This window comes from Carcharhinus amblyrhynchos, unplaced genomic scaffold (assembly GCF_965287045.1).
Source record: "Carcharhinus amblyrhynchos unplaced genomic scaffold, sCarAmb.v2.hapA scaffold_736, whole genome shotgun sequence".
Taxonomy (NCBI): Eukaryota; Metazoa; Chordata; class Chondrichthyes; order Carcharhiniformes; family Carcharhinidae; genus Carcharhinus; species Carcharhinus amblyrhynchos.
Window position 1 is genome coordinate 293 of NW_027650476.1, and position 24944 is coordinate 25236.

At 47.3% G+C, this 24944-nt stretch overlaps 1 protein-coding gene across 1 annotated transcript; it reads left to right on the top strand.

Annotated features, from left to right (window-relative positions):
• Window positions 1-248: 248 nt before the first annotated feature.
• On the top strand, window positions 249-24394 carry ephx5 (epoxide hydrolase 5). The gene is made up of 8 exons (XM_080184460.1): window positions 249-525; window positions 1124-1304; window positions 1592-1819; window positions 5954-6083; window positions 7757-7971; window positions 14221-14329; window positions 16626-16751; window positions 23982-24394. The coding sequence occupies exons 1-8, from the start codon at window positions 307-309 to the stop codon at window positions 24184-24186; spliced, it is 1413 nt and encodes a 470-aa protein (XP_080040586.1). The 5' UTR covers window positions 249-306; the 3' UTR covers window positions 24187-24394.
• The last annotated feature ends 550 nt before the right edge of the window (window positions 24395-24944 follow it).

The window sequence follows — 24944 nt, forward strand, 5'->3', positions numbered from 1 at the left end:
AGGGTGGAGGGGGGGAGAGGGAGGAGGGTGGAGGGATGGCTGGGGGTGGGGATGGGGTGGGTGGGGGGGGTGGGGAGGGGGGAGAGGGAAGGCACTTGAGAGCCAAAGACTTTGCTGTGGTTCTGGAGTCACGTGCTGGCCAGACTGGGTAAGGACAGCAGATTTCCTTCCCTAAAGGACATAAGGGAAGTAGATGGATTTTGTCCCCGGGATTGCCTGGGTCTCTGTCACCAGTTTGATGAGCTGCTGACTGTGTTTTGAGAATGGAGATCGGTCTATGAGAAATTCTGAGTTGTGTAAATTGTGATGAACATTTGGTTCTCCTGGTTTTCAGATCCCATCATGTTTCTCCTGGTTTTCACTGTAGCAGTCGGAACTCTCCTTTATTATCTGCTTTTCCGTGAGAAAGCGAAGACTATTCCAGAAGGCAATGGCTGGTGGGGACCCAGCCAGAGACAGGACACAGAGCAGGAGGAGGAAAAGATCCACCCGTTTGTTATTGAAACTCCCGAGGAAATGATCCAGGTAATTGCTGAGCAGGAATGAATTCAATTAAAGGACTCAGTTTTAAATTTGCTATCTCTTATCCTAAGACTATGACCTCTTGCCCTAGGATGCCCCACCATTGGAAGCATCCGTTCCATGTCTACTTTATCCACAGTTTTTAATCATCTTCTATACCTCAATTTGATCTCTCCTCATTCTTCTAAATTCCAGAGGGTATAGGCCTAAACTGTTCAATCTCTCTTCATACGATAAACCCCTCATCTCTGGAATCAATCTAGTGAACCTCCTCCGAACTGCCTCCAAAGCCACTACATCTTTCTTCAAATATGGGGACCAAAACTGCACAATCTCCAGGTGCAGCCTCACCAATGCCTTGTATATCCTATTCCTTTAGCTATAAATGCCAAAATTCCATTTCCTTTCTTTTCTATCACTAGCTGTGATTGAAACAGTTACTGAGCAGTGACAGAAACACAACTGGCGGCAGAGCTGAAATACTTATACAGCACTCACTGCTTGGTCACAGTGTCTGGCAGAGACACGTCTCCATCTCCTGAGAGGATGCGCGGGTCTGCAGCAGATGTGATGCCTCACTGTTAGATGTTGAACCTTTCAGGACTTGCACTATCGCCTTGACAACACTCGCTTCTCCCCAGTGCTGGAGGACAGCAGGTTTCACTATGGGTTTAACTCCAGCTACCTCAGGAAGGTGGTGTCTTACTGGAGGAATGACTATGACTGGAAGAAACAACTGGAATTTCTAAACCAATTCCCACATTTCAAAACCAGAATTGAAGGTGGGTTCGTCCCACAGTCCGCGACAATACGGGAACGGTGCTGGGTTCGTCCTGCAGTCTGTATTGGGGGAAAGGGTTTGTTGGTAATGCTGGGATAAGGGAGGGGGAGGAAGGACTGGGATAAGGAAGCGGAGGAGTGCGCGGGGGAAGAACTTATTGATGCTTCTGGGATAAGGGAGTGGGAGAAAGGCTTGGTTAGAACTGAGATTTGTGTAAATACAAGTTGTTGTTGTTGTAGCGAGCTGTACCTGTTGACCTTTCACATCATGCTTTGTTTGGTTTGCCAGGAATTTGGATCCATTTTGTCCATGTGAAAGATCGTTCCCAGCCTCCAGGCCAGGGCACACTGCCTCTCATGATGATTCATGGTTGGCCAGGATCTTTCTTTGAGTTCTATAAGATCATTCCTCAGCTGACTGACCCAGCCAGTCATGGGCAGAGCGGGCAACAAGCGTTTGAGGTTATCTGTCCATCCATCCCAGGCTATGGCTTCTCGGAGGCACCCTGCAAACAAGGTGAGTGTCGGCCCTTCTCCCTCTGGGGAGGAGTGGGTGTGGGGGGGGGGGGGGAAGATACCCCGTCCAGCTTTCATCAGTGTTTCACCATGGAATTCCTTCCTCTGCTTTATTCCATTCCCACTGGGACAGGATTCCATGCTGGAATGTAAATATAGGAAGCACAGTCTGAGGATCGGCTCAGGAGTTGGTTGGAACGTGCCGGGGATCCACCCCGGGTTTCACCGGGACGTGCCGGGGATCCACCCCGGGTTTCACCGGGACGTGCCGGGGATCCACCCCGGGTTTCACCGGGACGTGCCGGGGATCCACCCCGGGTTTCACCGGGACGTGCCGGGGATCCACCCCGGGTTTCACCGGGACGTGCCGGGGATCCACCCCGGGCTTCACCGGGACGTGCCGGGGATCCACCCCGGGCTTCACCGGGACGTGCCGGGGATCCACCCCGGGCTTCACCGGGACGTGCCGGGGATCCACCCCGGGTTTCACCGGGACGTGCCGGGGATCCACCCCGGGTTTCACCGGGACGTGCCGGGGATCCACCCCGGGTTTCACCGGGACGTGCCGGGGATCCACCCCGGGTTTCACCGGGACGTGCCGGGGATCCACCCCGGGTTTCACCGGGACGTGCCGGGGATCCACCCCGGGTTTCACCGGGACGTGCCGGGGATCCACCCCGGGTTTCACCGGGACGTGCCGGGGATCCACCCCGGGTTTCACCGGGACGTGCCGGGGATCCACCCCGGGTTTCACCGGGACGTGGGAACAGGAGATGGCCTTTTTTTGCTGATCGTGTCCGTTCTGTTACTCATAAATACCCCAGGGTCTGGAATGGTTCCAGCAGGTTGGAAAACCCCAATATAAAACCTCTATTCAGGAAAGGACGGAGACAGAAAGCAAGCAAGGAAAGGTCAGGTAGTTAACATCTCTCTTTGGGAAAACACTAGAATCTATTACTAAGGTGGTAGTAAACATTTCAACAGTAATAATATCAGGCAGAGTCAGCATGGTTTTGTGGAAGGGAAATTGTGTTTAACAAATCTCACAAAGTTCTTTAAGGATATAACAAGCCGGATGGGGAACCAGTGGATATAATGTATTTAAATATTCAAAAGGCTCGAAGGATGTGAGACATGAAAGACTACTGCGCAAAGACTTTGTGGTTTTGGGGTGATATATGAACACCGATAGAGATTAGTTGGAGGTGTCGTGATGCAGCAGTAATGTCCCTAGCTCTTGATAGCCACAGGGGGTGACTGTACAAGGTGGCCCGATTAGCCTTTAGATCCTGTTTATATGCTGATGGAGTTGGATTGTACAAAGAACAATACAGCACAGGCCCTTCGGCCCTCCAAGCCTGCACCGATCATGTGTTGCTAACTAGACCATCCGTTTGTATTCCTCTATTCCCAGTCTGTTCATGTGGCTATCCAGATAAGGCTTAAACGATCCCAGCATGTCTGCCTCAAACACCTTACTTGGCAGTGCATTCCAGTCCCCCGCATATCTGTATTGAACCTTGCCCCCATTACCTTGAACTTGTGACCCCTTGTGTTTGTCATTTCCAATTTGGGAAAAAGCTTCCCACTGTTCACCCTATCTTTGCCCTTCATAATTTTATAAATTCTATTAGATCATAAGAGCATAAGAAATAGGAACAGGAGTAGGCCATCTAGCCCTTCGAGCCTGCCCCGCCATTCAATAAGATCATGGCTGATCTGAAGTGGATCAGTTCCACTTTCCCGCTTTCTCCCCATAACCCTTAATCCCCTTGTCTATCAGAAATCTATCTACCCATGACTTAAAAATATTTAGCGAGGTAGCCTCCACCACTTCAATGGGCAGAGAATTCCAGAGATTCACCACCCTTTGAGTGAAGAAGTTCCTCCTCAACTCCGATCTAAACCGCCTCCCCTTTATTTTGAGGCCGTGCCCCCTAGTTCTGCTGTCCTTTCTAAGCGGGAAGAATCTCTCCACCTCTACCCTATCCATCCCCTTCATTATCTTATACGTCTCTATAAGATCCCCCCTCATCCTTCTAAACTCCAACGAGTACAGACCCAGTCTATTTAGTCTCTCTTCATTGTCCAACCCCCTCATCTCCGGAATCAGCCCAGTAAACCTCCTCTGCACTCCCTCCAAGGCCAATATATCCTTGCGCAAGTGCAGTGACCAAAACTGCACACAGTACTCCAGCTGCGGCCTCACCAGTGCCCTATACAGCTGCAGCAAGACCTCCCTGCTTTTATATTCTATCCCCCTCGCTATAAAGGCCAGCATCCCATTCGCCTTCTTGATCACCTGCTGCACCTGCAGACTGGGTTTTTGCGACTCATGCACAAGGACCCCCAGGTCCCTCTGCACCGTAGCATGCTACAGCTTTTTGCCCTTTAGATAATAATCCCTCCTCCTATTATTCCTGCCAAAGTGGATAATCTCACACTTGCTAACATTGTACTCCATCTGCCACGTCCTCACCCACTCGCTCAGCCTATCCAGATCCCTCTGCAGACTTTCCACACCCTCCACACAATTTGCTTTTCCATTCATCTTTGTGTCATCAGCAAATTTCGACACTCTACACTCAGCCCCCTCCTCCAGATCATCTATATAAATGGTAAATAGTTGAGGCCCCAGCACCGATCCCTGGGGCACTCCACTAGTCACCAACTGCCAATCCGAATAGCACCCATTGATACCAACTCTCTGCTTCCTATTAGACAGCCAATCCTCTATCCATGCTAACACCTTACCCCCAACTCCATGCACCCTAACCTTCTGTAGCAACCTTTTGTGAGGCACCTTATCAAACACCTTTGGAAAATCTAGAAACACCACATCCACCAGTTCCCTTCCCTCTACCACACTAGTCACATCCTCATAGAAATCCAATAAATTCGTCAAACACGACTTCCCCTTAATGAATCTGTGCTGCATCTGCTCTATCAAACAATTCTTTTCTAGGTGCCTTGCTGTTTCTTCTTTGATGACGGATTCAAGCATTTTCCAACTACAGACATTAAACTAACCGGCCTATAATTCCCTGCCTTTTGTCTGCTACCTTTTTTAAACAGGGAGTCATCCCTCAACCTCCGTCTTTTCAGGGAGAACAACCCCAGTTTACCCAATCTCTCCTCATAGCTAAGACCCTCCACACCAGGAAACATCCTGGTAAATCTTTTCTGTACTCTCTCCAAAGCCTCCATGTCCTTTTGGTAGTGTGGCAACCAGAACTGGACGCAGTATTCCAAATGTGGCCTAACCAACGTTCTATACAGCTACAACATCAGACGCCAACTTTTATACTCAATGCCCCGTCCAATAAAGGCAAGCGTGCCATATGCCTTCGCCACCTTCTCCACCTGTGCTGCCATCTTCAAGGATCTGTGGATTTGCACACCCAGGTCCCTCTGTGTCTATATTCCTGATGGTTCTGCCATTCACTGTATAGCTCCCCTCTACATTAGATCTACCAAAATGCATCACTTCACCTTTATCTGGATTAAATTCCATCTGCCATTTCTCTGCCCAATTTTCCAGCCTATATCCTGCTGTATGCTCTGACAACGTTCATCACTATCCACAACCAGCAATCTTTGTGTCGTCTGCAAACTTACTGATCATAACAGCTACATCTTCTTCAAGATAATTTATATATATCACAAACAGCAGAGGTCCCAGTACACAGCCCTGCGGAACACCACCGGTCACAGACCTCCAACCGGAAAGAGACCCCTCCACTGCTACCCTCTGTCTTCTATGGCCAAGCCAGTTCTCCACCCATTTAGCTAGCTCACCTTTTATCCCGTGAGATTTAAGCTTTTGCACCAGCCTGCCATGAGGGACTTTGTCAAATGCTTTACTAAAATCCATATAGACGACATCTACAGCCCTTCCCTCATTAAATCGTTTCTGTCACCTCCTCAAAAAAACTCAATCAAATTTGTGAGGCATGACCTCCCTTGTACAAAACCACGCTGTCTATTGCTAATGAGATTATTTAGTTTTAACAGGGTTGGTGGAAGGTTGGGTTGGGGTGAGGGTCAGGTCAGGGTCGACTTGGTGCCTTTGTTTTTTTTGGAATGAGAATTTAATGAGAAAAATATTAAATCTTGTGACATATTCTGTTTGCAGGTTTTAATTCCATCGCAGCAGCTCGTGTGTTTTGCAAGCTAATGCAGCGCCTGGGCTTTGATCAGTTTTATGTACAAGGGGGAGACTGGGGAGGCCTGATCGCCACAAACATGGCCCAGATGAAACCACAGTGAGTCATCAATTAATAAAGAAATAACCATCATCCGGGGGGGGGGGGGGGCAGAGGGAGAGGAGGTGGATGGAAAGAAGGAAAATTCAGGGTGGGTGGGGGGGGGGGTGGGCAGAGGGGAGGAAAATTCAGGGTGGGTGGGGGGGGTGGGCAGAGGGAGAGGAGGTGGATGGAAAGAAGGAAAATTCAGGGTGGGTGGGGGGGATTGGGGGGGGTGGGCAGAGGGGAGGAAAATTCAGGGTGGGTGGGGGGGGTAGTAGGAGGCGGAGGGGGAAATTCAGGGTTGGGTAAGGGTGGGTGCTGGAAGAGGGTTTGGGAATGAAATTGTTGGAAGACACCTGTGGTGTTGGAGAGCGTGGGGAGGAGGGGAAGGGGAAAGAGGAACAGAAAGTGTGGGGCGAGGTTAGTGAGGCATTGAGGAGGATGATACTGTGCCTGTGTGGGCAGTGGCCAGCCAGGGCTGACTAAAGGCTGTCCCTGGGGTGGGTGTGGCTGCTCTTCACTAGACAGAGGGTGCCCTGGCCAGTAGACAGTTTCCAGTGCTGGTTGCAAAACCTTGCGAGTTTATTAGCAAATAAATCGGTTGGACTTAAACCTGGTGTTGTCAGACTTCTGACTGTGTTTACCCCAGTCCAACGCCAGCATCTCTACATCAGGACAAGTGGTGTTCCTCAGGGATCAGTACTGGGACCTTTGCTGTTTGTAATTGGAGGAAAATGTAACTGGTTTGATCAGTAAGTTTGCAGACGACACAACATGGTGGATTTGTGGATAGTGGTGAAATCCGTCAGGGGATACAGGAGGACTTAGAATGGTTAGAGACTTGGGTGGAGAGATGGCAGATGGAGTTTAATCCGGACAAATGTGAGATAATGCATTTTGGAATGTCTAATACAGATAGGAAATATACAGTTAATGGCAGAACCCTTAAGAGTATTGATAGGCAAAGGGATCTGGGTGTACAGGTACACAGGTCACTGAAAGTGGCAATGCAGGTGGAGAAGGTAGTGAAGAAGGCATACGACGTGCTTGCCTTCATCGGCCAGGGTATTGAGTTTAAAAATTGGCAAGTCATGTTGCCGCTTTATAGAACCTTAGTGAGGCTGCACTTGGAATATAGTGTTCAATTCTGGTCGCCACACTACCAGAAGGACATGGGGGCTTTGGAGAGGATCCAGAAAAGATTTACCAGGATGTTGCCTGGTATGGAGGGCATTAACTATGAGGAGAGGTTGGAGAAACTCGGTTTGTTCTCATTGGAATAACGGAGGCTGAGGGGCGACCTGATAGAAATTTACAAGGGCATGGACAGAGTGGATAGTCAGAAGCTTTTTCCCAGGGTGGAAGAGTCAATTACTAGGGGGCACAGGTTTAAGGTGTGAAGGACAAGGTTTAAAGGAGACATACGAGGCAATTTTTTTTTTTACACAGAGGGAGGTGGGTGCCTGGAATCCATTGCTGGGGGAGGCAGAGGAAGCAGAAGCAGATACGTAGTGACTTCATGTATTTGTCAAGACACTCCTTAATAGGATGGGAATTGAGGGATATGGTCCTCAGAAGGGTAGGGGTTTTTAGTTCAGTCAAGCAGCATGGTCGGTGCAGGCTTGGAGGGCTGAAGGGCCTGTTCCTGTGCTGTAATTTTCTTTGTTCTTTGTCTCCCCCTCCCCCTACAGGAACGTTAAAGGAATCCACTTGAATTTCTTCCCAGTTTCCAGAATGGGAATGAACATCATTCCCTCCCTCTTTATTGGAAAGTATTTGCCTTCGCTGGTGGGATTCACACAGACTGACGTTGAGCGAATGTATCCCTTTGTTAATAAGAATATCTATGACGTCCTGAAGGAGTCAGGCTACATGCACATTCAGGGAACTAAACCGGACACTGCAGGTAGGAGTGTGAGACACAGCGACAACCAGCCAACATTCAATCAAAGGTCTCTGAACATTAATATATAGAATAAGGATAGCTGGGAGTGAGTTACAGGTTGAAACCGAATTGAAGGGTTTAGGGAATTTAAATCTCAGATAACAGCTACCCTGGAATGAAGAAGAAGCTTTTTATTATTCCATGGGATGTGGGCATCGCTGGCTGGCCAGCATTTATTGCCCATAGAAGGTAGTGATGAGCTGCTTTCTTGAACCACTGCAGTCTGTGGTGTGGGCACACCCATAGTGCTTAGGGACAGACTTTGACCAATGAGCCATGGTGAAAGAACGGTGATATTTTTCCAAATCAGGATTGTCAGGAAAACAGCACTAGTTTTCAGGGATTTATATTTGTCTGGGTAAACATTAGAAATAAGGTATAGTTTAGATAGGTTGAATTTAATGGTTCTGTGCTGGTAAGGAAGCTGTGAATAAATTTTCAGGCTGAGCAAAGTATATTTGCCTGCATGGAGGTTTCATTTCAATATCTAACTGAGACTTGATTGTGTTTTAGAGTTTCACAATGCAGACTGCAGACAATTGCCTCACAACCTGTTGGAGAAGCAGATGGCTTCCTTTGTCTTAAATTCTGTAGCAAAACAAATCAGTTGGTTTGGAGACTAGAGAGAGAGGATGGGTCTCAGGACAGCTTGAAGCTGGAGCCTTCATGGAGTAATCTGAGTGAGTGCTGAATAAGTGGGCGAGGACCTGGCAGATGGAGTATAATGTTAGCAAGTGTGAGGTTATTCACTTTGGCAGGAATAATAGGAGGAGGGATTATTATTTAAAGGGCAAAAAGCTGCAGCATGCTACGGTGCAGAGGGACCTGGGGGTCCTTGTGCATGAGTCGCAAAAACCCAGTCTGCAGGTGCAGCAGGTGATCAAGAAGGCGAATGGGATGTTGGCCTTTATAGCGAGGGGGATAGAATATAAAAGTAGGGAGGTCTTGCTGCAACTGTACAGGGTACTGGTGAGGCCGCAGCTGGAGTAGTGTGTGCAGTTTTGGTCGCCACACTTGGCCTTATATATTGGCCTTGGAGGGAGTGCAGAGAAGGTTCACCAGGCAGATACCGGAGATGAGGGGGCTAGCCAATGAGGAGAGATTGAATAGACTGGGTCTGTACTCGGAGTTTAGAAGGATGAGGGGGGGATCTTATAGAGACGTATAAGATAATGAAGGGGATGGATAGGGTAGAGGTAGAGAGATTCTTCCTGCTTAGAAAGGATAGCAGGTCTAGAGGGCACAGCCTCAAGATAAGGGAGGGAGCAGTTTAGATCGGAGTTGAGGAGGAACTTCTTCACTCAGAGGGTGGTGAATCTCTGGAACTCTCTGCCCGTTGAAGTGGTGGAGGCTGCCTCGCTGAATCTATTTAAGACACGGGTAGATAGGCTTCTGAGAGACAAGGGAATTAAGGGTTATGGGGAGAAAGCGGGAAAGTGGAACTGATCCACTTCAGATCAGCCATGATCTTATTGAATGGCGGGGCAGGCTCGAAGGGCTAGATGGCCTACTCCTGCTCTTATTTCTTATGTTCTTAATCTAGTCTGGGCTAAAGTTCCACGGAGAAAATTGGAAAGAAACTGGCCTTCAGTCAGGGCATTGAGTATAGAAGTTGAGATGTTGCAGTTGTACAGGGTGTTGTTGAGACTGCAGCTGGAGTAATGTGATTCAGTTTTACATAAGAACATAAGTTTTGGTCACCTTGCTATAGGAAAAATGTTATTAAACTGGAGAGAGTGCTGAAGAAATTTACAAGGATGTTGCCAAGACTCAAGGGATTGAGTTATAGGGAGAGATTGGACAGGTTAGAACTTTATTCTTTGCAGCATAGGAGATTGAGTGGTGATCTTATAGAGGTTCATAAGATCATGAGAGGCATGGGCAGGATAAGTTCTTTTTCCCAGGGTTGGGGAACTGAAAACTTGAGGGCGTAGGATTAAGTTAAGAGGGGAAAGAATTAATGGGAACCTGAGGTGCAACATTTTTACACACAGGGTGGCACATAGTGGCGCGGATCAGCACAAATGGATATGATCTGGTGGCCATTACAGAGATGTGGCTGCAAGGTGACAGGGACTGGGAGCTGAATGTACAGGGGTATCAAGTGTTTAGGAAGGATAGGCGAGAGGAAAAAGCAGGGGGCGTAGCTCTGCTGATTAAGGATAGCATCAGGGTGGTAGTAAGGGATGATATAGGAACCAAAGAGCAGAAAGTGGAATCGTTGTGGGTGGAGATTAGGAACAGCAAAGGGAGGAAGACGCTGGTGGGTGTCGTCTATAGGCCCCCGAATAATGACCTGGAGGTGGGGCGGGCTGTTAATGTGCAAATAAGTGCGGCGTGCAGGAATGGAACGGCAATAATTATGGGGGATTTCAATCTACATATTGATTGGTCGACCCATGTTGGACGCGGTGGGCTCGAGGAGGAGTTCTTGGAATGCTGCCGGGATAGTTTCCTTGAATAGTGTGTGTTGGAGCCGACGAGGGAGCGGGCTATCTTAGATCTGGTGTTATGTAATGAGGCGGGTAGAATTAGTGACCTTGTGGTGAAGGATCCTCTTGGGGAGAGTGATCATTGTATGGTGGAGTTTCTGGTGCAGATGGAGGAGGAGAAAGTGGGTTCCCGGACATGCGTCCTTTGTTTGAACAGAGGGGAGTACGGTAGGATGAGAGAAGAATTGGCGAATGTGGACTGGGGGAGTGTGTTGGAAGGTAGGTCTGCTGAGGAGCAGTGGAGGATCTTTAAGGAGATCTTTCTTGGTGCTCAGCAGAAATTTATTCCGATGGTCAAAAAGGACCGTAGGAGGAGAGGTAATAAGCCATGGATAACGAAGGAGGTGAAGGAAAGTGTTAAATTAAAAGCGGAGGCGTTTAGAGTAGCTAAGAGTAGTGGGCGAGAAGAGGATTGGGAGAGGTTTAAATGTCAACAAAGATTGACAAAGAAGTTGATAAAGAAGGGTAGGAGAAACTATGAAGCTGGGCTAGCGCTTAATATAAAAAAGGATAGCAAGAGTTTTTATACATATATAAAAAGGAAGAGGCTGGCTAGGGTGAACGTTGGACCCTTAGAGGATGAGGAGGGGGACTTAGTGGTAGGGGATGGGGAAATGGCTGAGGTCTTGAATAACTTTTTTGTTTCAGTCTTCACGGAGGAGGACGTGAATAATTTGCCGGGTGTTAGAGATGGAAAGGTGGTAGGACTGGAGGGTCTCGATGACATTACTGTTACTAGAGAGGTGGTGCTCGACAGACTGGAGGGACTGATTGTGGACAAGTCACCAGGACCAGATGGAATGCATCCGAGGGTTCTGAAAGAAATGGCGGAGGTGATAGTGGATGCCTTGGTGGTTATTTTCCAGACGTCGCTGGATTCCGGGGAAGTGCCGGAAGATTGGAAAACGGCTAATGTTACGCCGTTGTTTAAGAAGGGTGGCAGGCAAAAGGCGGGGAATTATAGGCCGGTTAGTTTAACGTCTGTTGCAGGTAAAATGTTAGAATCCATCATTAAGGAGGAAATAGCGAGGCATCTTGAGGGGAATTGCTTGATAGAGCAGACGCAGCATGGTTTCATTAAGGGGAAGTCGTGTCTGACAAATTTATTGGAGTTCTATGAGGATGTGTCTAGGGCGGTGGATAGAGGAGAGCCGGTGGATGTGGTCTTTCTGGATTTTCAGAAGGCGTTTGACAAAGTACCTCACAAGAGGTTATTGCAGAAGGTCAGGGGACATGGAGTTGGGGGTAGGGTGTTAGCGTGGATAGAGGATTGGTTGTCAAATAGGAGGCAGAGAGTGGGGGTTAATGGGTGCTATTCGGATTGGCGGTTGGTGACTAGTGGGGTGCCCCAGGGGTCGGTGCTGGGGCCTCAGCTATTTACCATTTATATAGATGATCTGGAGGAGGGAACCGAGTGTAGGGTGTTGAAATTTGCTGATGACACCAAGATTGGTGGAACGGCAAATTGTGCGGAGGGTGTGGAGAGTCTGCAGAAGGATCTAGATAGGCTGGGCGAATGGGCCAGGAAATGGCAAATGGAATTTAATGTTGGCAAGTGTGAGGTGGTCCACTTTGGTAGGAATAATGGTAGGAAGGACTATTACTGACGTGGCGAAAAACTGCAGCAGGTGACGGTGCAGAGGGACCTCGGGGTCCTTGTGCATGAGTCGCAAAATCCCAGCTTGCAGGTGCAGCAGGTGGTCAGGAAGGCGAATGGGATGCTGGCCTTCATAGCGAGGGGGATTGAATATAAAAGTAGGGAGGTCTTGCTGCAGCTGTATAGGGCATTGGTGAGGCCGCAGCTGGAGTACTGTGTGCAGTTTTGGGCGCCGCACTTACGCAAGGATATTTTGGTCTTGGAGGGAGTGCAGAGGAGGTTTACTAGGCTGATGCCGGAGTTGAGGGGGTTGAACTATGAGGAGAGGCTGAATAAATTAGGCTTGTACTCGCTAGAGTTTAGAAGAATGAGGGGAGATCTCATTGAGACGTATAAGATGATGAATGGGATGGATAGGATAGAGGTGGAGAGACTCTTCCCACTCAAAAAAGACAGTAGGACTAGGGGGCACAGCCTCAAGATAAAGGGGGGGCGGTTTAGAACGGAGTTGAGGAGGAACTTCTTCACTCAAAGGGTGGTGAATCTCTGGAATTCTCTGCCCGTTGAAGTGGTGGAGGCTGCCTCGCTAAATATTTTTAAGAAGCGGGTTGATGGGTTTTTGATAAGAGAGGGGATTAAGGGTTATGGGGAGAGGGCGGGAATGTGGAACTGAGCCACGACAGATCAGCCATGATCTTATTGAATGGCGGGGCAGGCTCGAAGGGCTAGATGGCCTACTCCTGCTCCTATTTCTTATGTTCTTATATGTGGAGTGAGCTGCTGGAGTCAGTGGTTGAGGCAGGGACATTGAAACATTTAAACAGCATTTGGACAGATAGATGGATAGGAAAGATTTAGAGGGATAAGGGCCAAATACAGGCAAAGGGGGTTAGCATAAATGGGCATTATGGTCAGCACGGAATAGTTTGAGCCGAAGGCCTTGTGTTGGTGCCGTAGATTCTATGATTCTAGTAGAAGATCCAGAGAGCTGTCTCAAAAATATTTCAGAACATCTGAAACTCAGTGATCAGAGATGACTTTTGTTTCAGAAAACCAAAGAGGGGATTGGTGAGAAATACTAGAAAAGACAGTAATAAAACATTTTACCTATTTGTGAATGAATTCCAACATTGTGATTGGGACCTCAAAAAGTGGTGTTTCAGTGTCATTGTTAAGGCAGTGGCAGTCACAGTAGGTTCAAAATTCTGGCATGGAATCACTGCTAAAACTGGCCCAATAGAACATTTGGAAAATGTGAACCAGATTTTGGAATGCAGATGTCTAGGTGAATGTTTTGCTATTAAAATCAGAATTTAAAACATATTTCTGGGAGTGGAGTTTAGGTCATTTCATATGACAATTATCTGGAATGGGGATTCTGGGGAGAAATCCACAAGTATTGACTGAGTGCTGATGAGACGATTATAGTTTAATGTATTTTATCATCACCTTAAATCTGTGTAAGTGTTAAGCTAACAGTGTTATACTACATCTGTAAAAAATGTTTATTAAACATTTAGTATATGTGCTTCAGCATTTTGTATATTATTGGCAGTACACTGGCCAACCTCAGGTCACTGTCTGTGTAGAGTCTGCACATTCTCTCCATATCTGCATGGGTTTTCTCCAGGTGCTCTAGTTTCCTCCCACATGCCAAAGATTGAATGGCTATGCTAAATTGCCCCATTGTGTCAGGGGGATTAGCAGGGTAAATACATGGGGTTACAAGGATAGAGTCAGGATGGGATTGTGGTCAGTGCAGACTCGTTGGGCTGAATGGCCTCTTTCTGCACTGTAGGGATCCTATGATTCTAAATGTTTGTAAATTTTTTTGAAGCGGTCCTGTGGCTGTGCCCTCCATGTTTGATAAAAAACCTTCTGACTCTTGGAGCCAGATTTCCATTCTGGGATCTTCCTGTCCATTTCTAACACCAATCGGGATTGGAACAGAATGGTGGGTGGATTGGAGGGGAACTTGCAGGTCGCTGTGTTCCCAAGTATCTGCAATCCTTGTCCTTCTAGGTGGTGGGGGTTTGGAAACTGGAATCTAATCAAGTTCAGGGGTTTTGTACAGAGGACAGTGAGCTGTAATATTATCCTTACTGTGTGTGTGTTTACCAGGCTGTGCTCTGAATGACTCCCCTGGGGGGCTAGCTGCTTACATACTGGAGAAGTTTTCGACCTGGACCAACAAGGATTTCCGGGATCTTCCAGATGGAGGACTCACCAGGTGGGAGATTTCTATATTCACAGCTCTGATCTCTCTCTCTGGAGCTCCTTGGGGAGGTGACATTCCATATATTTGAACTAAAGGTGATAAATGACAAGCAAATGTATATCTGACTAACACAAGATGGAGCTTTCCAAGTGGCTCAGCGAACTGCCTGGAATGGTGCTGAGTTACAGAGAACAGCAAGATCCCAGGAACAACTCTGCACTGGATTAACCAATCTCAGTCCAGCTACAGTAGGATTTTAACAACCCCACATCGGTTAGGTTTTTTGTCTACCAAAATACTGGGAGTGAGATTGGGAAATAATGAAGGTTCAGGGAAAAATTACAAAAAGATAATGAAGAGCTCAAGCTAAAATTCTTAAATATTAATAATGTTTATACAACTGCAATTAAAGCAAAATACTATGGATGCTGGAGCTGTGAAATTAAGACAAAGTGCTGGAATTACTTAGTAAATTTGGTAGCATCTGCCAAGAGAAAAAAGAGTTAACATTTCAAGATGCTCTTCAGAAGTGAAGGTGGAAAGGTGATGAGTTTTATCCTGCTGAAGTGAGGGAGGGTCAAAAGGAAAATGAGGCCATAGGTTAGAAAGGCAATGATTAAATACTAAAGGAAATGGCAGTAAAGCGACAAAGCATTATCCAGAGTAGGTGTTAATAGTAGAATAAAGGGCAGCTCTGGAATACAGCAGAAGTATGGGAACAAGCTATGAAGTGTCACTTACGGGGAAAGCTATGATAGTGGAGTCGGACACTTTAGGAACTTTCAAGTGGTTATTAGATCGACACATGCAGCACACCAGAATGATAGGGAGTGGGATAGCTTGATCTTGGGTTTGGACATAGCTCGGCACAACAGAGGGCCGAAGGGCCTGTACTGTGCTATGTTCTATTTGTAAAGAGAGTTGGTATGTGGCTTGAGATCATGGATCAACCATAATCTGATTGAATGGCCTATTCCCACTCAGTTTGTGTTTTTTCTCCACACTGGCTTCATATACAGTCTGAAACACTAGTTCTCCAGACAGAGTGAAACACTGGCACCATTATATGTGTGAATCTCAGCAAATGTGTTAACTGGCCAAGTCAGATTTCGAATGGAAGCTGTCTTGATAGATGCTAACTTTTATGTTTTGTTTAGAGATGTGGATGACCACAATGCATGGAGTGGGACTATGCAGACAGCCAGTACAAACTCAATGGGCTAAATAGCCTTTGTGTCCGGGGTCTTGAACAGTGAGGAGGGAAGAAAATTTCTCTCAATCGGCCATCCTAAGCTGCTTTTGTCTCCACTTGTACCAATCTTGTAGGCAGCAAGTTGGAGGTCATTATCACTTACTGTGTAAAAGCAAATGTTCCTCACATTCCCCCTGCATTTCTTATCTCTAATCTACGTCCTCAAGTCTTTGTACCATCAGCCAATAGGACCAGCTTTTCTTTGGTTAGTTTATCTAAACCTGATGTAATCTTGTGTGCTTTGATCAAATCCTCTCTTCCCCACTCACTTGCTTTGCCCCAAGGAGAATAACCCCACCTTTCAAAGCAGAGGGGCAGCCCGATTGCACAGTGGTTAGCACTGCTGTCTCATAGCACAGGGATTCAGATTCATTCCCCAGCCTGGGTCACTGCCTTTGTGGAGTTTGCACGTTCTCCCTGTGTCTGCATGGGTTTCCTCTGGGTGCTCCAGTTTCCTCCCACAGATATCAGAGTGTGGGGCAACTAAGGAATTTTCAACAATAACTTAATCACAGGGGTATTGTAAGCCTACTTGTGACACTAATAACTAAATTTAGCTAACCTCAATGTAAAAATACAGAGAGAGGATTAAGTGATTGGTTGCAGATCTGAATTAAAAGCTGTTATCTGATTGGAATACTTAAACCTTTTCCCAGACATTTTCCCCTTAAGTGTTCCAGTTGGATAAGTTTTCAATTCAGATCGCCAACCAATCACTTAATCTTCTCTGTACAAGGTTACCCACATTTATTTATTAGTGTCACAAGTAGGCTTACATTAACACAGCAATGAAATTTCTGTGAAAATCCCCTGTTCGGGTACACAGAGGGAGAATTTAGCATTGCCAACGCGACTAACTGGATTGTGGGAGGAAACCCACGCAGACACGGGGAGAACATGCAAACGCCACACATTGACCTGAGCCGGTGATTGAACCCAGGTCTCTGTCGCTGTGGGACAGCAGTGCTAACCACTGTTAACAACCCCCCAGCAAGGTTATCCATTGATTGTACACTGGACTATTTTTTATTTTTCTGATCTTTCACTCCTGCCCAGGAAATTCTCGCTGGATGAGCTTTTAACCAATGTGATGATCTACTGGGTGACGGGCTCTATTACCTCCTCTATGCGAATGTACAAAGAGAACCTGGGGCTGAATTTCCAGAACCGCATTGATGCCAAGTGAGTGATGTGATTGCTGGAGCATGAACACAGTGTGTGGGGCAGGTGACAGAATGGATAGGTACTCAGATCGGCAGGATAGGACTGGTGGTGATGTTCCACAAGGATCTGTGTCGAGACCTCAATCATTCACGTTCTTTATTAACAATTTGGATAATGGTGTAGAAAGTCACGAGTTAGGCAGTAGTCTGGACAGTGTAGATGATAGCATAAAATAAAAGGGACATTGACAGATTAGGAAATGGGCAAAACTGTGGCAGATGGATTTCAATGATAGTGTGAGGTTATTCATTTTGGAACGAAAAAAGATACATCAGAGTACTTTCTAGATGGTATGGAGTTAGATACAGTGGATGTCCAATGAGACCTGGGTGATCGTGTGCATAGATAATCAAGACGACTAATGAAATGCTGGCCTTTATAAATCGAGAGGACTGGAGTACAAGGACACAGAGTTTTTGCTGCAGCTATACAGAACCCCGGTTAGCCCTCATTCACAACACTGTGAGCTGATCTGGGCACTACACTCAGGAAGGATATATTGGCCTTGGAGGAAGTGCACCATAGATTTACAAGGATTCAGATGCTTCAGGAAGGACAGGGTTGGGGGCAAAAGAGGTGGTGGAGTGGCACTGTTCATCAAGGACAGTGTCATGGCTGCGGAGAAGGAGGATGCCTACAGAGTCATTGCTGTTCCTAACTTCCACCCACAAAGGGTCGATAACTTTGCTGGGTGTTTTCTATAGGCCGCCCAATAGTGACAGGGAAGTTGAGGTGCAGATAGGGAAACAGATTCTAGAGAGATGTAGTAATAAGAGAGTTGTCGTGATGGGAGACTTTAATTTCCCAAACATCGATTGGAATATCCCAAGGGTAAGGGGTTTGGATGGGGAGGAGTTTGTTAGGTGTGTTCAGGAAGGTTTCCTGACACAGTACGTGGATAAGCCTACGAGAGGAGAGGCTGTACTTGACCTGGTACTGGCTAATGAACCAGGACAGGTGACGGATCTCTCGGTAGGAGAGCATCTTGGGAATGGTGATCATAATTCTATCTCCTTCACAATTGCATTAGAACGAGATAGGATCAGGCAGGCTAGGAAGGTGTTTGTCTGGAGTAAGGGGAAATACGAAGACGTCAGGCAGTTAATTGGACAAATAAACTGGAAGGAGGCATTCTTGGAGAAAAGTACAGAAGGAAGGTGGCGGATATTCAAGGAATGTTTGTCTGGAGCTCTGCATGACAACGTTCCGATGAGACAAGGAGGTTTTGGTAGGGCACGGGAACCGTGGTGCACGAAGGCTGTGGTGAACCTAGTCAGGAAGAAAAGGAAGGTGTACAAAAGGTTCAGGGAGCTAGGAGATGTTAAGGATCTAGAGGAGTATAAGGCTTGTAGAAAGGAGCTTAAAAGGGAAATTAGGAGAGCCAGAAGGGGTCATGAGAAGGCCTTGGCGGGTAAGATTAAGGAGAATCCCAAGGCCTTCTATAAATATGTAAAAAGTAAAAGGATGAGAAGAGAAGGGATAGGACCTATAAAAGGTGAAGGGGGAAAGGTCTGTGTGGAACCAGAAGAAATGGCAGAGGTGCTTAACGAGTACTTTGCCTCCGTATTCACAGTGGAAAGTGATCTGGGAGGTTGTACTACAGGTTTGCAGCAGACTGAAAAGATTGAGTATGTGGATATTAAGGAAGAGGATGTGTTAGAACTTTTGAATTCTATCAAGATAGACAAGTCGCCGGGACCGGATGGGATGTACCCCAGGTTACTGTGGGAGGTGAGGGAAGTGATTGCAGAGCCCCTGGCAATGATCTTTGCGTCATCGATGGAGACGGGAGAGGTTCTGGAGGATTGCGGATGTGGTTCCTATTTTCAAGAAAGGGAACAGGGATAGCCCGGGAAATTACCGACCGGTGAGTCTGACCTCAGTGGTTGGTAAGCTGATGGAGAGGCTTCTGAGGGACAAGATTTGTCCCTCAGAATCTTGAAGGGAATTGCTTGATAGGGCGGACGCAACACGGTTTCATTAAAAGGAAGTCGTGTCTGACAAATTTATTGGAGTTCTATGAGGATGTGTCTAGGGCAGTGGATAGAGGAGAGCCGGTGGATGTGGTCTTTCTGGATTTTCAGAAGGCGTTTGACAAGGTACCTCACAAGAGGTTATTGCGGAAGGTCAGGGGACATGGAGTTGGGGGTAGGGTGTTAGCGTGGATAGAGGATTGGTTGTCAAATAGGAGGCAGAGAGTGGGGGTCAGTGGGTGCTATTCGGATTGGCGGTTGGTGACTAGTGGGGTGCCCCAGGGGTCGGTGCTGGGGCCTCAGCTATTTACCATTTATATAGATGATCTGGAGGGAACCGAGTGTAGGGTGTTGAAATTTGCTGATGACACCAAGATTGGTGGAACGGCAAATTGTGCGGAGGGTGTGGAGAGTCTGCAGAAGGATCTAGATAGGCTGGGCGAATGGGCCAGGAACTGGCAAATGGAATTTAATGTTGGCAAGTGCGAGGTGGTCCACTTTGGTAGGAATAATGGTAGGAAGGACTATTACTTACATGGAGAAAAACTGCAGCAGGCGACGGTGCAGAGGGACCTCGGGGTCCTTGTGCATGAGTCGCAAAAACCCAGCCTGCAGGTGCAGCAGGTGGTCAGGAAGGCGAATGGGATGCTGGCCTTCATAGCGAGGGGGATTGAATATAAAAGTAGGGAGGTCTTGCTGCAGCTGTATAGGGCATTGGTGAGGCCGCAGCTGGAGTACTGTGTGCAGTTTTGGGCACCGTACTTACACAAGGATATTTTGGCCTTGGAGGGAGTGCAGAGGAGGTTTACTAGGCTGATGCCGGAGTTGAGGGGGTTGAGCTATGAGGAGAGGCTGAATAAATTAGGCTTGTACTCGTTAGAGTTTAGAAGAACGAGGGGAGATCTGATTGAGACGTATAAGATGATGAATGGGATGGATAGGATAGAGGTGGAGAGACTCTTCCCGCTCAGAAAGGATAGTAGGACTAGGGGGCACAGCCTCAAGATAAGGGGGGGGGCAGTTTAGAACGGAGTTGAGGAGGAACTTCTTCACTCAAAGGGTGGTGAATCTCTGGAATTCTCTGCCTGTTGAAGTGGTGGAGGCTGCCTCGCTAAATATTTTTAAGACGCGGGTTGATGGGTTTTTGATAAGCGAGGGGATTAAGGGTTATGGGGAGAGGGCGGGAAAGTGGAACTGAGCCACGACAGATCAGCCATGATCTTATTGAATGGCGGGGCAGGCTCGAAGGGCTAGATGGCCTACTCCTGCTCCTATTTCTTATGTTCTTATGATTTATTAGCATTTGGAGAAGTTTAGAATGATCAGAAATAGTCAACATGGTTTTGTCAAGGGCAGATCGTGCCTTACGAGCCTAGTTGAGTTCTTTGAGAATGTGACTGAGCACATTGACGAAGGAAGAGCGGTAGATGTGATTTACATGGACTTCAGCAAGGCGTTTGATAAGGTCCCCCATGCAAGACTTCTTGAGAAGGAGAGAGGGCATGGGATCCAGGGGGCTTTGGCCTTGTGGATCCAGAACTGGCTTGCCTGCAGAAGGCAGAGAGCGGTTGTGGATGGGTCTTTTTCTGCATGGAGGTCGGTCACCAGTGGAGTGCCCCAGGGATCTGTTCTAGGACCCTTGCTGTTTGTCATTTTCATAAATGACCTGGATGAGGAAGTGGAGGGATGGGTTGGCAAGTTCGCAGACGATACGAAGGTTGGTGGTGTTGTGGATGGTCTGGAGGGATGTCAGAAGTTGCAGTGGGACATAGATAGGATGCAGGACTGGGCAGAGAAGTGGCAGATGGACTTCAACGCAGTGTGTAGTGGTCCATTTTGGCAGGACCAACGGGATGAAGGAATACAATATCAAGAGTAGGAGTCTTAGCTGTGTTGAAGAGCAGAGGGATCCTGGGGTCTGGGTCCATAGGACTCTTAAATCAGCCTCGCAGGTGGAGGATGTGGTCAAGAAGGCGTATGGTTACTGGCCTTCATTAATCGAGGGATTGAGTTTAGGAGTCGGGAGGTAATGCTGGAACTTTATAAGACCCTTGTCAGGCCTCATTTGGAGTACTGTGCGCAGTTCTGGTCGCCTCACTATAGGAAAGACGTAGAAGCTATTGAGAGGGTACAGAGGAGATTTACAAGGATGTTGCCTGGACTGGGAGGCATGCCTTATGAAGTTAGGTTGAGGGAGCTAGGTCTCTTCTCCCTGGAGAGACGAAGGTTGAGAGGCGACCTGATAGAGGTTTATAAGATGTTGAGAGGAATAGATAGGGTGGATTCTCAGAGGCTATTTCCCCGGGTTGAAGTGGTCGCTACGAGAGGACACAGATTTAAGGTGCGGGGAGCAAGTACAGAAGTGATGTTAGGTGTAAGTTTTTCACTCAGAGGGTGGTGAGTGAATGGAATCGGCTGCCGTCGGTGGTGGTGGAGGCGAACTCGCTGGGGTCTTTTAAAAGACTTCTGGATGAGTATATGGGATTTAATGGGATTGGGGGTTATAGATAGGTCTGTGGCTTAGTAGGCATAGAAGTGATCGGCGCAACTTGTGGGCCGAAGGGCCTGTTTGTGCTGTAGTGTTCTATGTTCTATAACTGGACTATGAGGAGAGATTAACAAATTAGACCTATTTTCTCACGAATTTAGAAGGTTAAGGAATGACTTGATCAAAGTCTTCAAAATACTAACAGGAAAGGACAGGGTAGATAAAAGTAAACTATTTCCACCGGTTGGAGATTCTCAGACAAGGGGACACAGTCTAAAAATGAAGTCCAGACTGTTCAGGAGAGAAGTTTGGAAGCATTTCTGCACACAAAAGGTGCTGGAGGTTTGGAATACTGTTCCACAAACAGCATTTGATACTAGATTAGCCGCTAAGTCAGAGAGAATTTTTTGTTAAGCAAAACTATTAAAGGATTATGGGCCAAAGGCTGATACATGGAGTTAGACCACAAATCAGCCAGGGTCTCATTAAATGGAACAGACATGATGACCGAATAGCCTCTTCCTGTTCCTACACTCCAAAGACAAAGTCTCTACATCAAATCAAAGTTTAATTATTAGTCACAAGTAAGCTTACATTAATACTGCAATGAAGTTATGGTAAAATTCCCCTAGTTGCCACACTCCGGCATCTGTTTCTTGTCAATGCATCCTAACAAGCACATCTTTAGGCCTATGGGAAGAAACCCATACAGACATGGGGAGAATGTACAAACTGCACACTGACAGTGATCTAAGCCAGGAATCAAACCCAGGCCCAGTGCCACTGTGCTACCAGGTAACAGCTCAGTGACACTCTCCCATTCATTTCAATGATCAAAATGAATGATGGAGCAGAGTCAAAGGGCCAAATGGCCTCCTCCTGCTTCTAGTTTTTATGTCTCTTTCATGCTATGCGTCAGTATGATAGTTAACCCCAGATGACAGAAGGCTGAAAAACTCAGGGACCCTGACTGAAAGGGAGAAACAAGAATAGTAAGGACAACTTGTTAACAACTGTATTGTATTGATGCAACTGTTGAGTATCTTCTGAGATAGGGACAGTGTAGAAGGAGCTTTACTCTGTCTCTAACCCTGTGCTGGACCTGTCCTGGGAGTGTTTGATGGGGGACAGTGTAGAGGGAGCTTTACTCTGTCTCTAACCCTGTGCTGGACCTGTCCTGGGAGTGATGGATGGGGGACAGTATAGAGGGAGCTTTACTCTGTCTCTAACCCTGTGCTGGACCTGTCCTGGGAGTGATGGATGGGGGACAGTGTAGAGGGAGCTTTACTCTGTCTCTAACCCTGTGCTGGACCTGTCCTGGGAGTGTTTGATGGGGGACAGTGTAGAGGGAGCTTTACTCTGTATCTAACCCCGTGCTGTACCTGTCCTGGGAGTGTTTGATGGGGGACAGTGTAGAGGGAGCTTTACTCTGTATCTAACCCCGTGCTGTACCTGTCCTGGGAGTGTTTGATGGGGACAGTGTAGAGGGAGCTTTACTCTGTATCTAACCCTGTGCTGTACCTGTCCTGGGAGTGATGGATGGGGGACAGTGTAGAGGGAGCTTTACTCTGTATCTAACCCTGTGCTGGACCTGTCCTGGGAGTGATGGATGGGGGACAGTATAGAGGGAGCTTTACTCTGTCTCTAACCCTGTGCTGGACCTGTCCTGGGAGTGATGGATGGGGGACAGTGTAGAGGGAGCTTTACTCTGTCTCTAACCCTGTGCTGGACCTGTCCTGGGAGTGTTTGATGGGGGACAGTGTAGAGGGAGCTTTACTCTGTATCTAACCCCGTGCTGTACCTGTCCTGGGAGTGTTTGATGGGGGACAGTGTAGAGGGAGCTTTACTCTGTATCTAACCCCGTGCTGTACCTGTCCTGGGAGTGTTTGATGGGGACAGTGTAGAGGGAGCTTTACTCTGTATCTAACCCTGTGCTGTACCTGTCCTGGGAGTGATGGATGGGGGACAGTGTAGAGGGAGCTTTACTCTGTATCTAACCCTGTGCTGGACCTGTCCTGGGAGTGATGGATGGGGGACAGTGTAGAAGGAGCTTTACTCTGTCTCTAACCCTGTGCTGGACCTGTCCTGGGAGTGTTTGATGGGGGAGAGTGTAGAAGGAGCTTTACTCTGTCTCTAACCCTGTGCTGGACCTGTCCTGGGAGTGTTTGATGGGGGACAGTGTAGAAGGAGCTTTACTCTGTCTCTAACCCTGTGCTGGACCTGTCCTGGGAGTGTTTGATGGGGGACAGTGTAGAGGGAGCTTTACTCTGTCTCTAACCCTGTGCTGGACCTGTCCTGGGAGTGATGGATGGGGGACAGTATAGAGGGAGCTTTACTCTGTCTCTAACCTTGTGCCGTACCTATCCTGGGAATGTTTGATAAGGACAGCATAAAGGGAGTTTTACTCTGTATCTAACCCCATGCCATACTTATCCTCAGAGTTTGGCTGGAACAGGGTAAAGTAAAAGGAACTACAATTCCCTCCCTAAACCCCTCGACCTCATTTTCCTGGATTTGACCAGAATCTGTTGTTGGACTCCCTCAGGTGGTCCAGTGGCAGAGTTGATCTGCTCATGTTTATGGTGATAATGATATTGTAGGAATGGGAATTGTTGGGAGTTTTCTGATATTTGTCTCCTGGTTCTTGAGGCTGTGCTAGGGCCAGAACCTTGTGCTTTTCTCCTGGGAATCTTCAGATGGTTTCCACATCTGCTTTTTCTCTTCCAGAGTTGGGGTCTATGTTCCCACTGGATTGGCTGCTTTTCCCAATGAGTTGATACACGTTCCTCTAGCCTGGGCTCGAACAAAGTATAAGAGGATTGTAACCTTCGCCTACATGTCCCGTGGAGGACATTTTGCAGCCTTTGAGGAGCCGGAACTGTTAGCAGAAAATCTCCGACAGTTTGTGAGTGTGGTGGAAGAGGGTTGCTGAGAATTCCAGATTAGTGTGTGTTTGGGAATATGATCCCTGTGCCTTGGATCTTGGGAAGTGAAGAGCTGTTTGATCATGTTGGGATCTAGGCTCTCATTTCACAAGGTCTGAAATGAATCACTTTGTACCTGAAACTGGATTTAGTTTTCACTCATTTCCTGTGTAATATTTCACTGACAAACTGAACAATAAAACATTCCTGACAACAGTTGCCATTTAGTTTTTTGAATCACTGCCCCCCCCAGCCAGGAATCTCGCTGCGTTACAGTCCAGAATAAACCAGATCACTTGTTTCTCAAACCACACAAAACATCCAATAAAAAAGAAAGCCTTACCTTTATATTGGATATCTGAATCCACTTCATTGCCTCATCATTAATAGATGACGGTCGGTTGAGCACGGCTTCAAAGTGTTCAACCCATCTCTGCAGGATCTCTGTAATGAGAGTTGGATCATCTGTACTCGGAAGGGGAACTCCCGAGAGATTGAGGGCTTCATAGAACCGTTTCAAGTTGTTTCTGTCAGCATATCCCTGTATTCCATCTGCCTTGGCGCTCAGCCAGGCATCCTGCATTTTATGCAGTTTATTCTGGACTGTCCTGCGAACACTGGTAAAAGCATTTTTCTAGGCAGCTGAAGATGGGTCGTTCTGACAGACTCGATGAAGATGGTGCTTTTCAACAAGTAGAGCCCGTATCTCCTCATCATTCTCATTGAACCAATCATGCTGCTTGCGGGTGGAGGGCCCGAGCGTCTT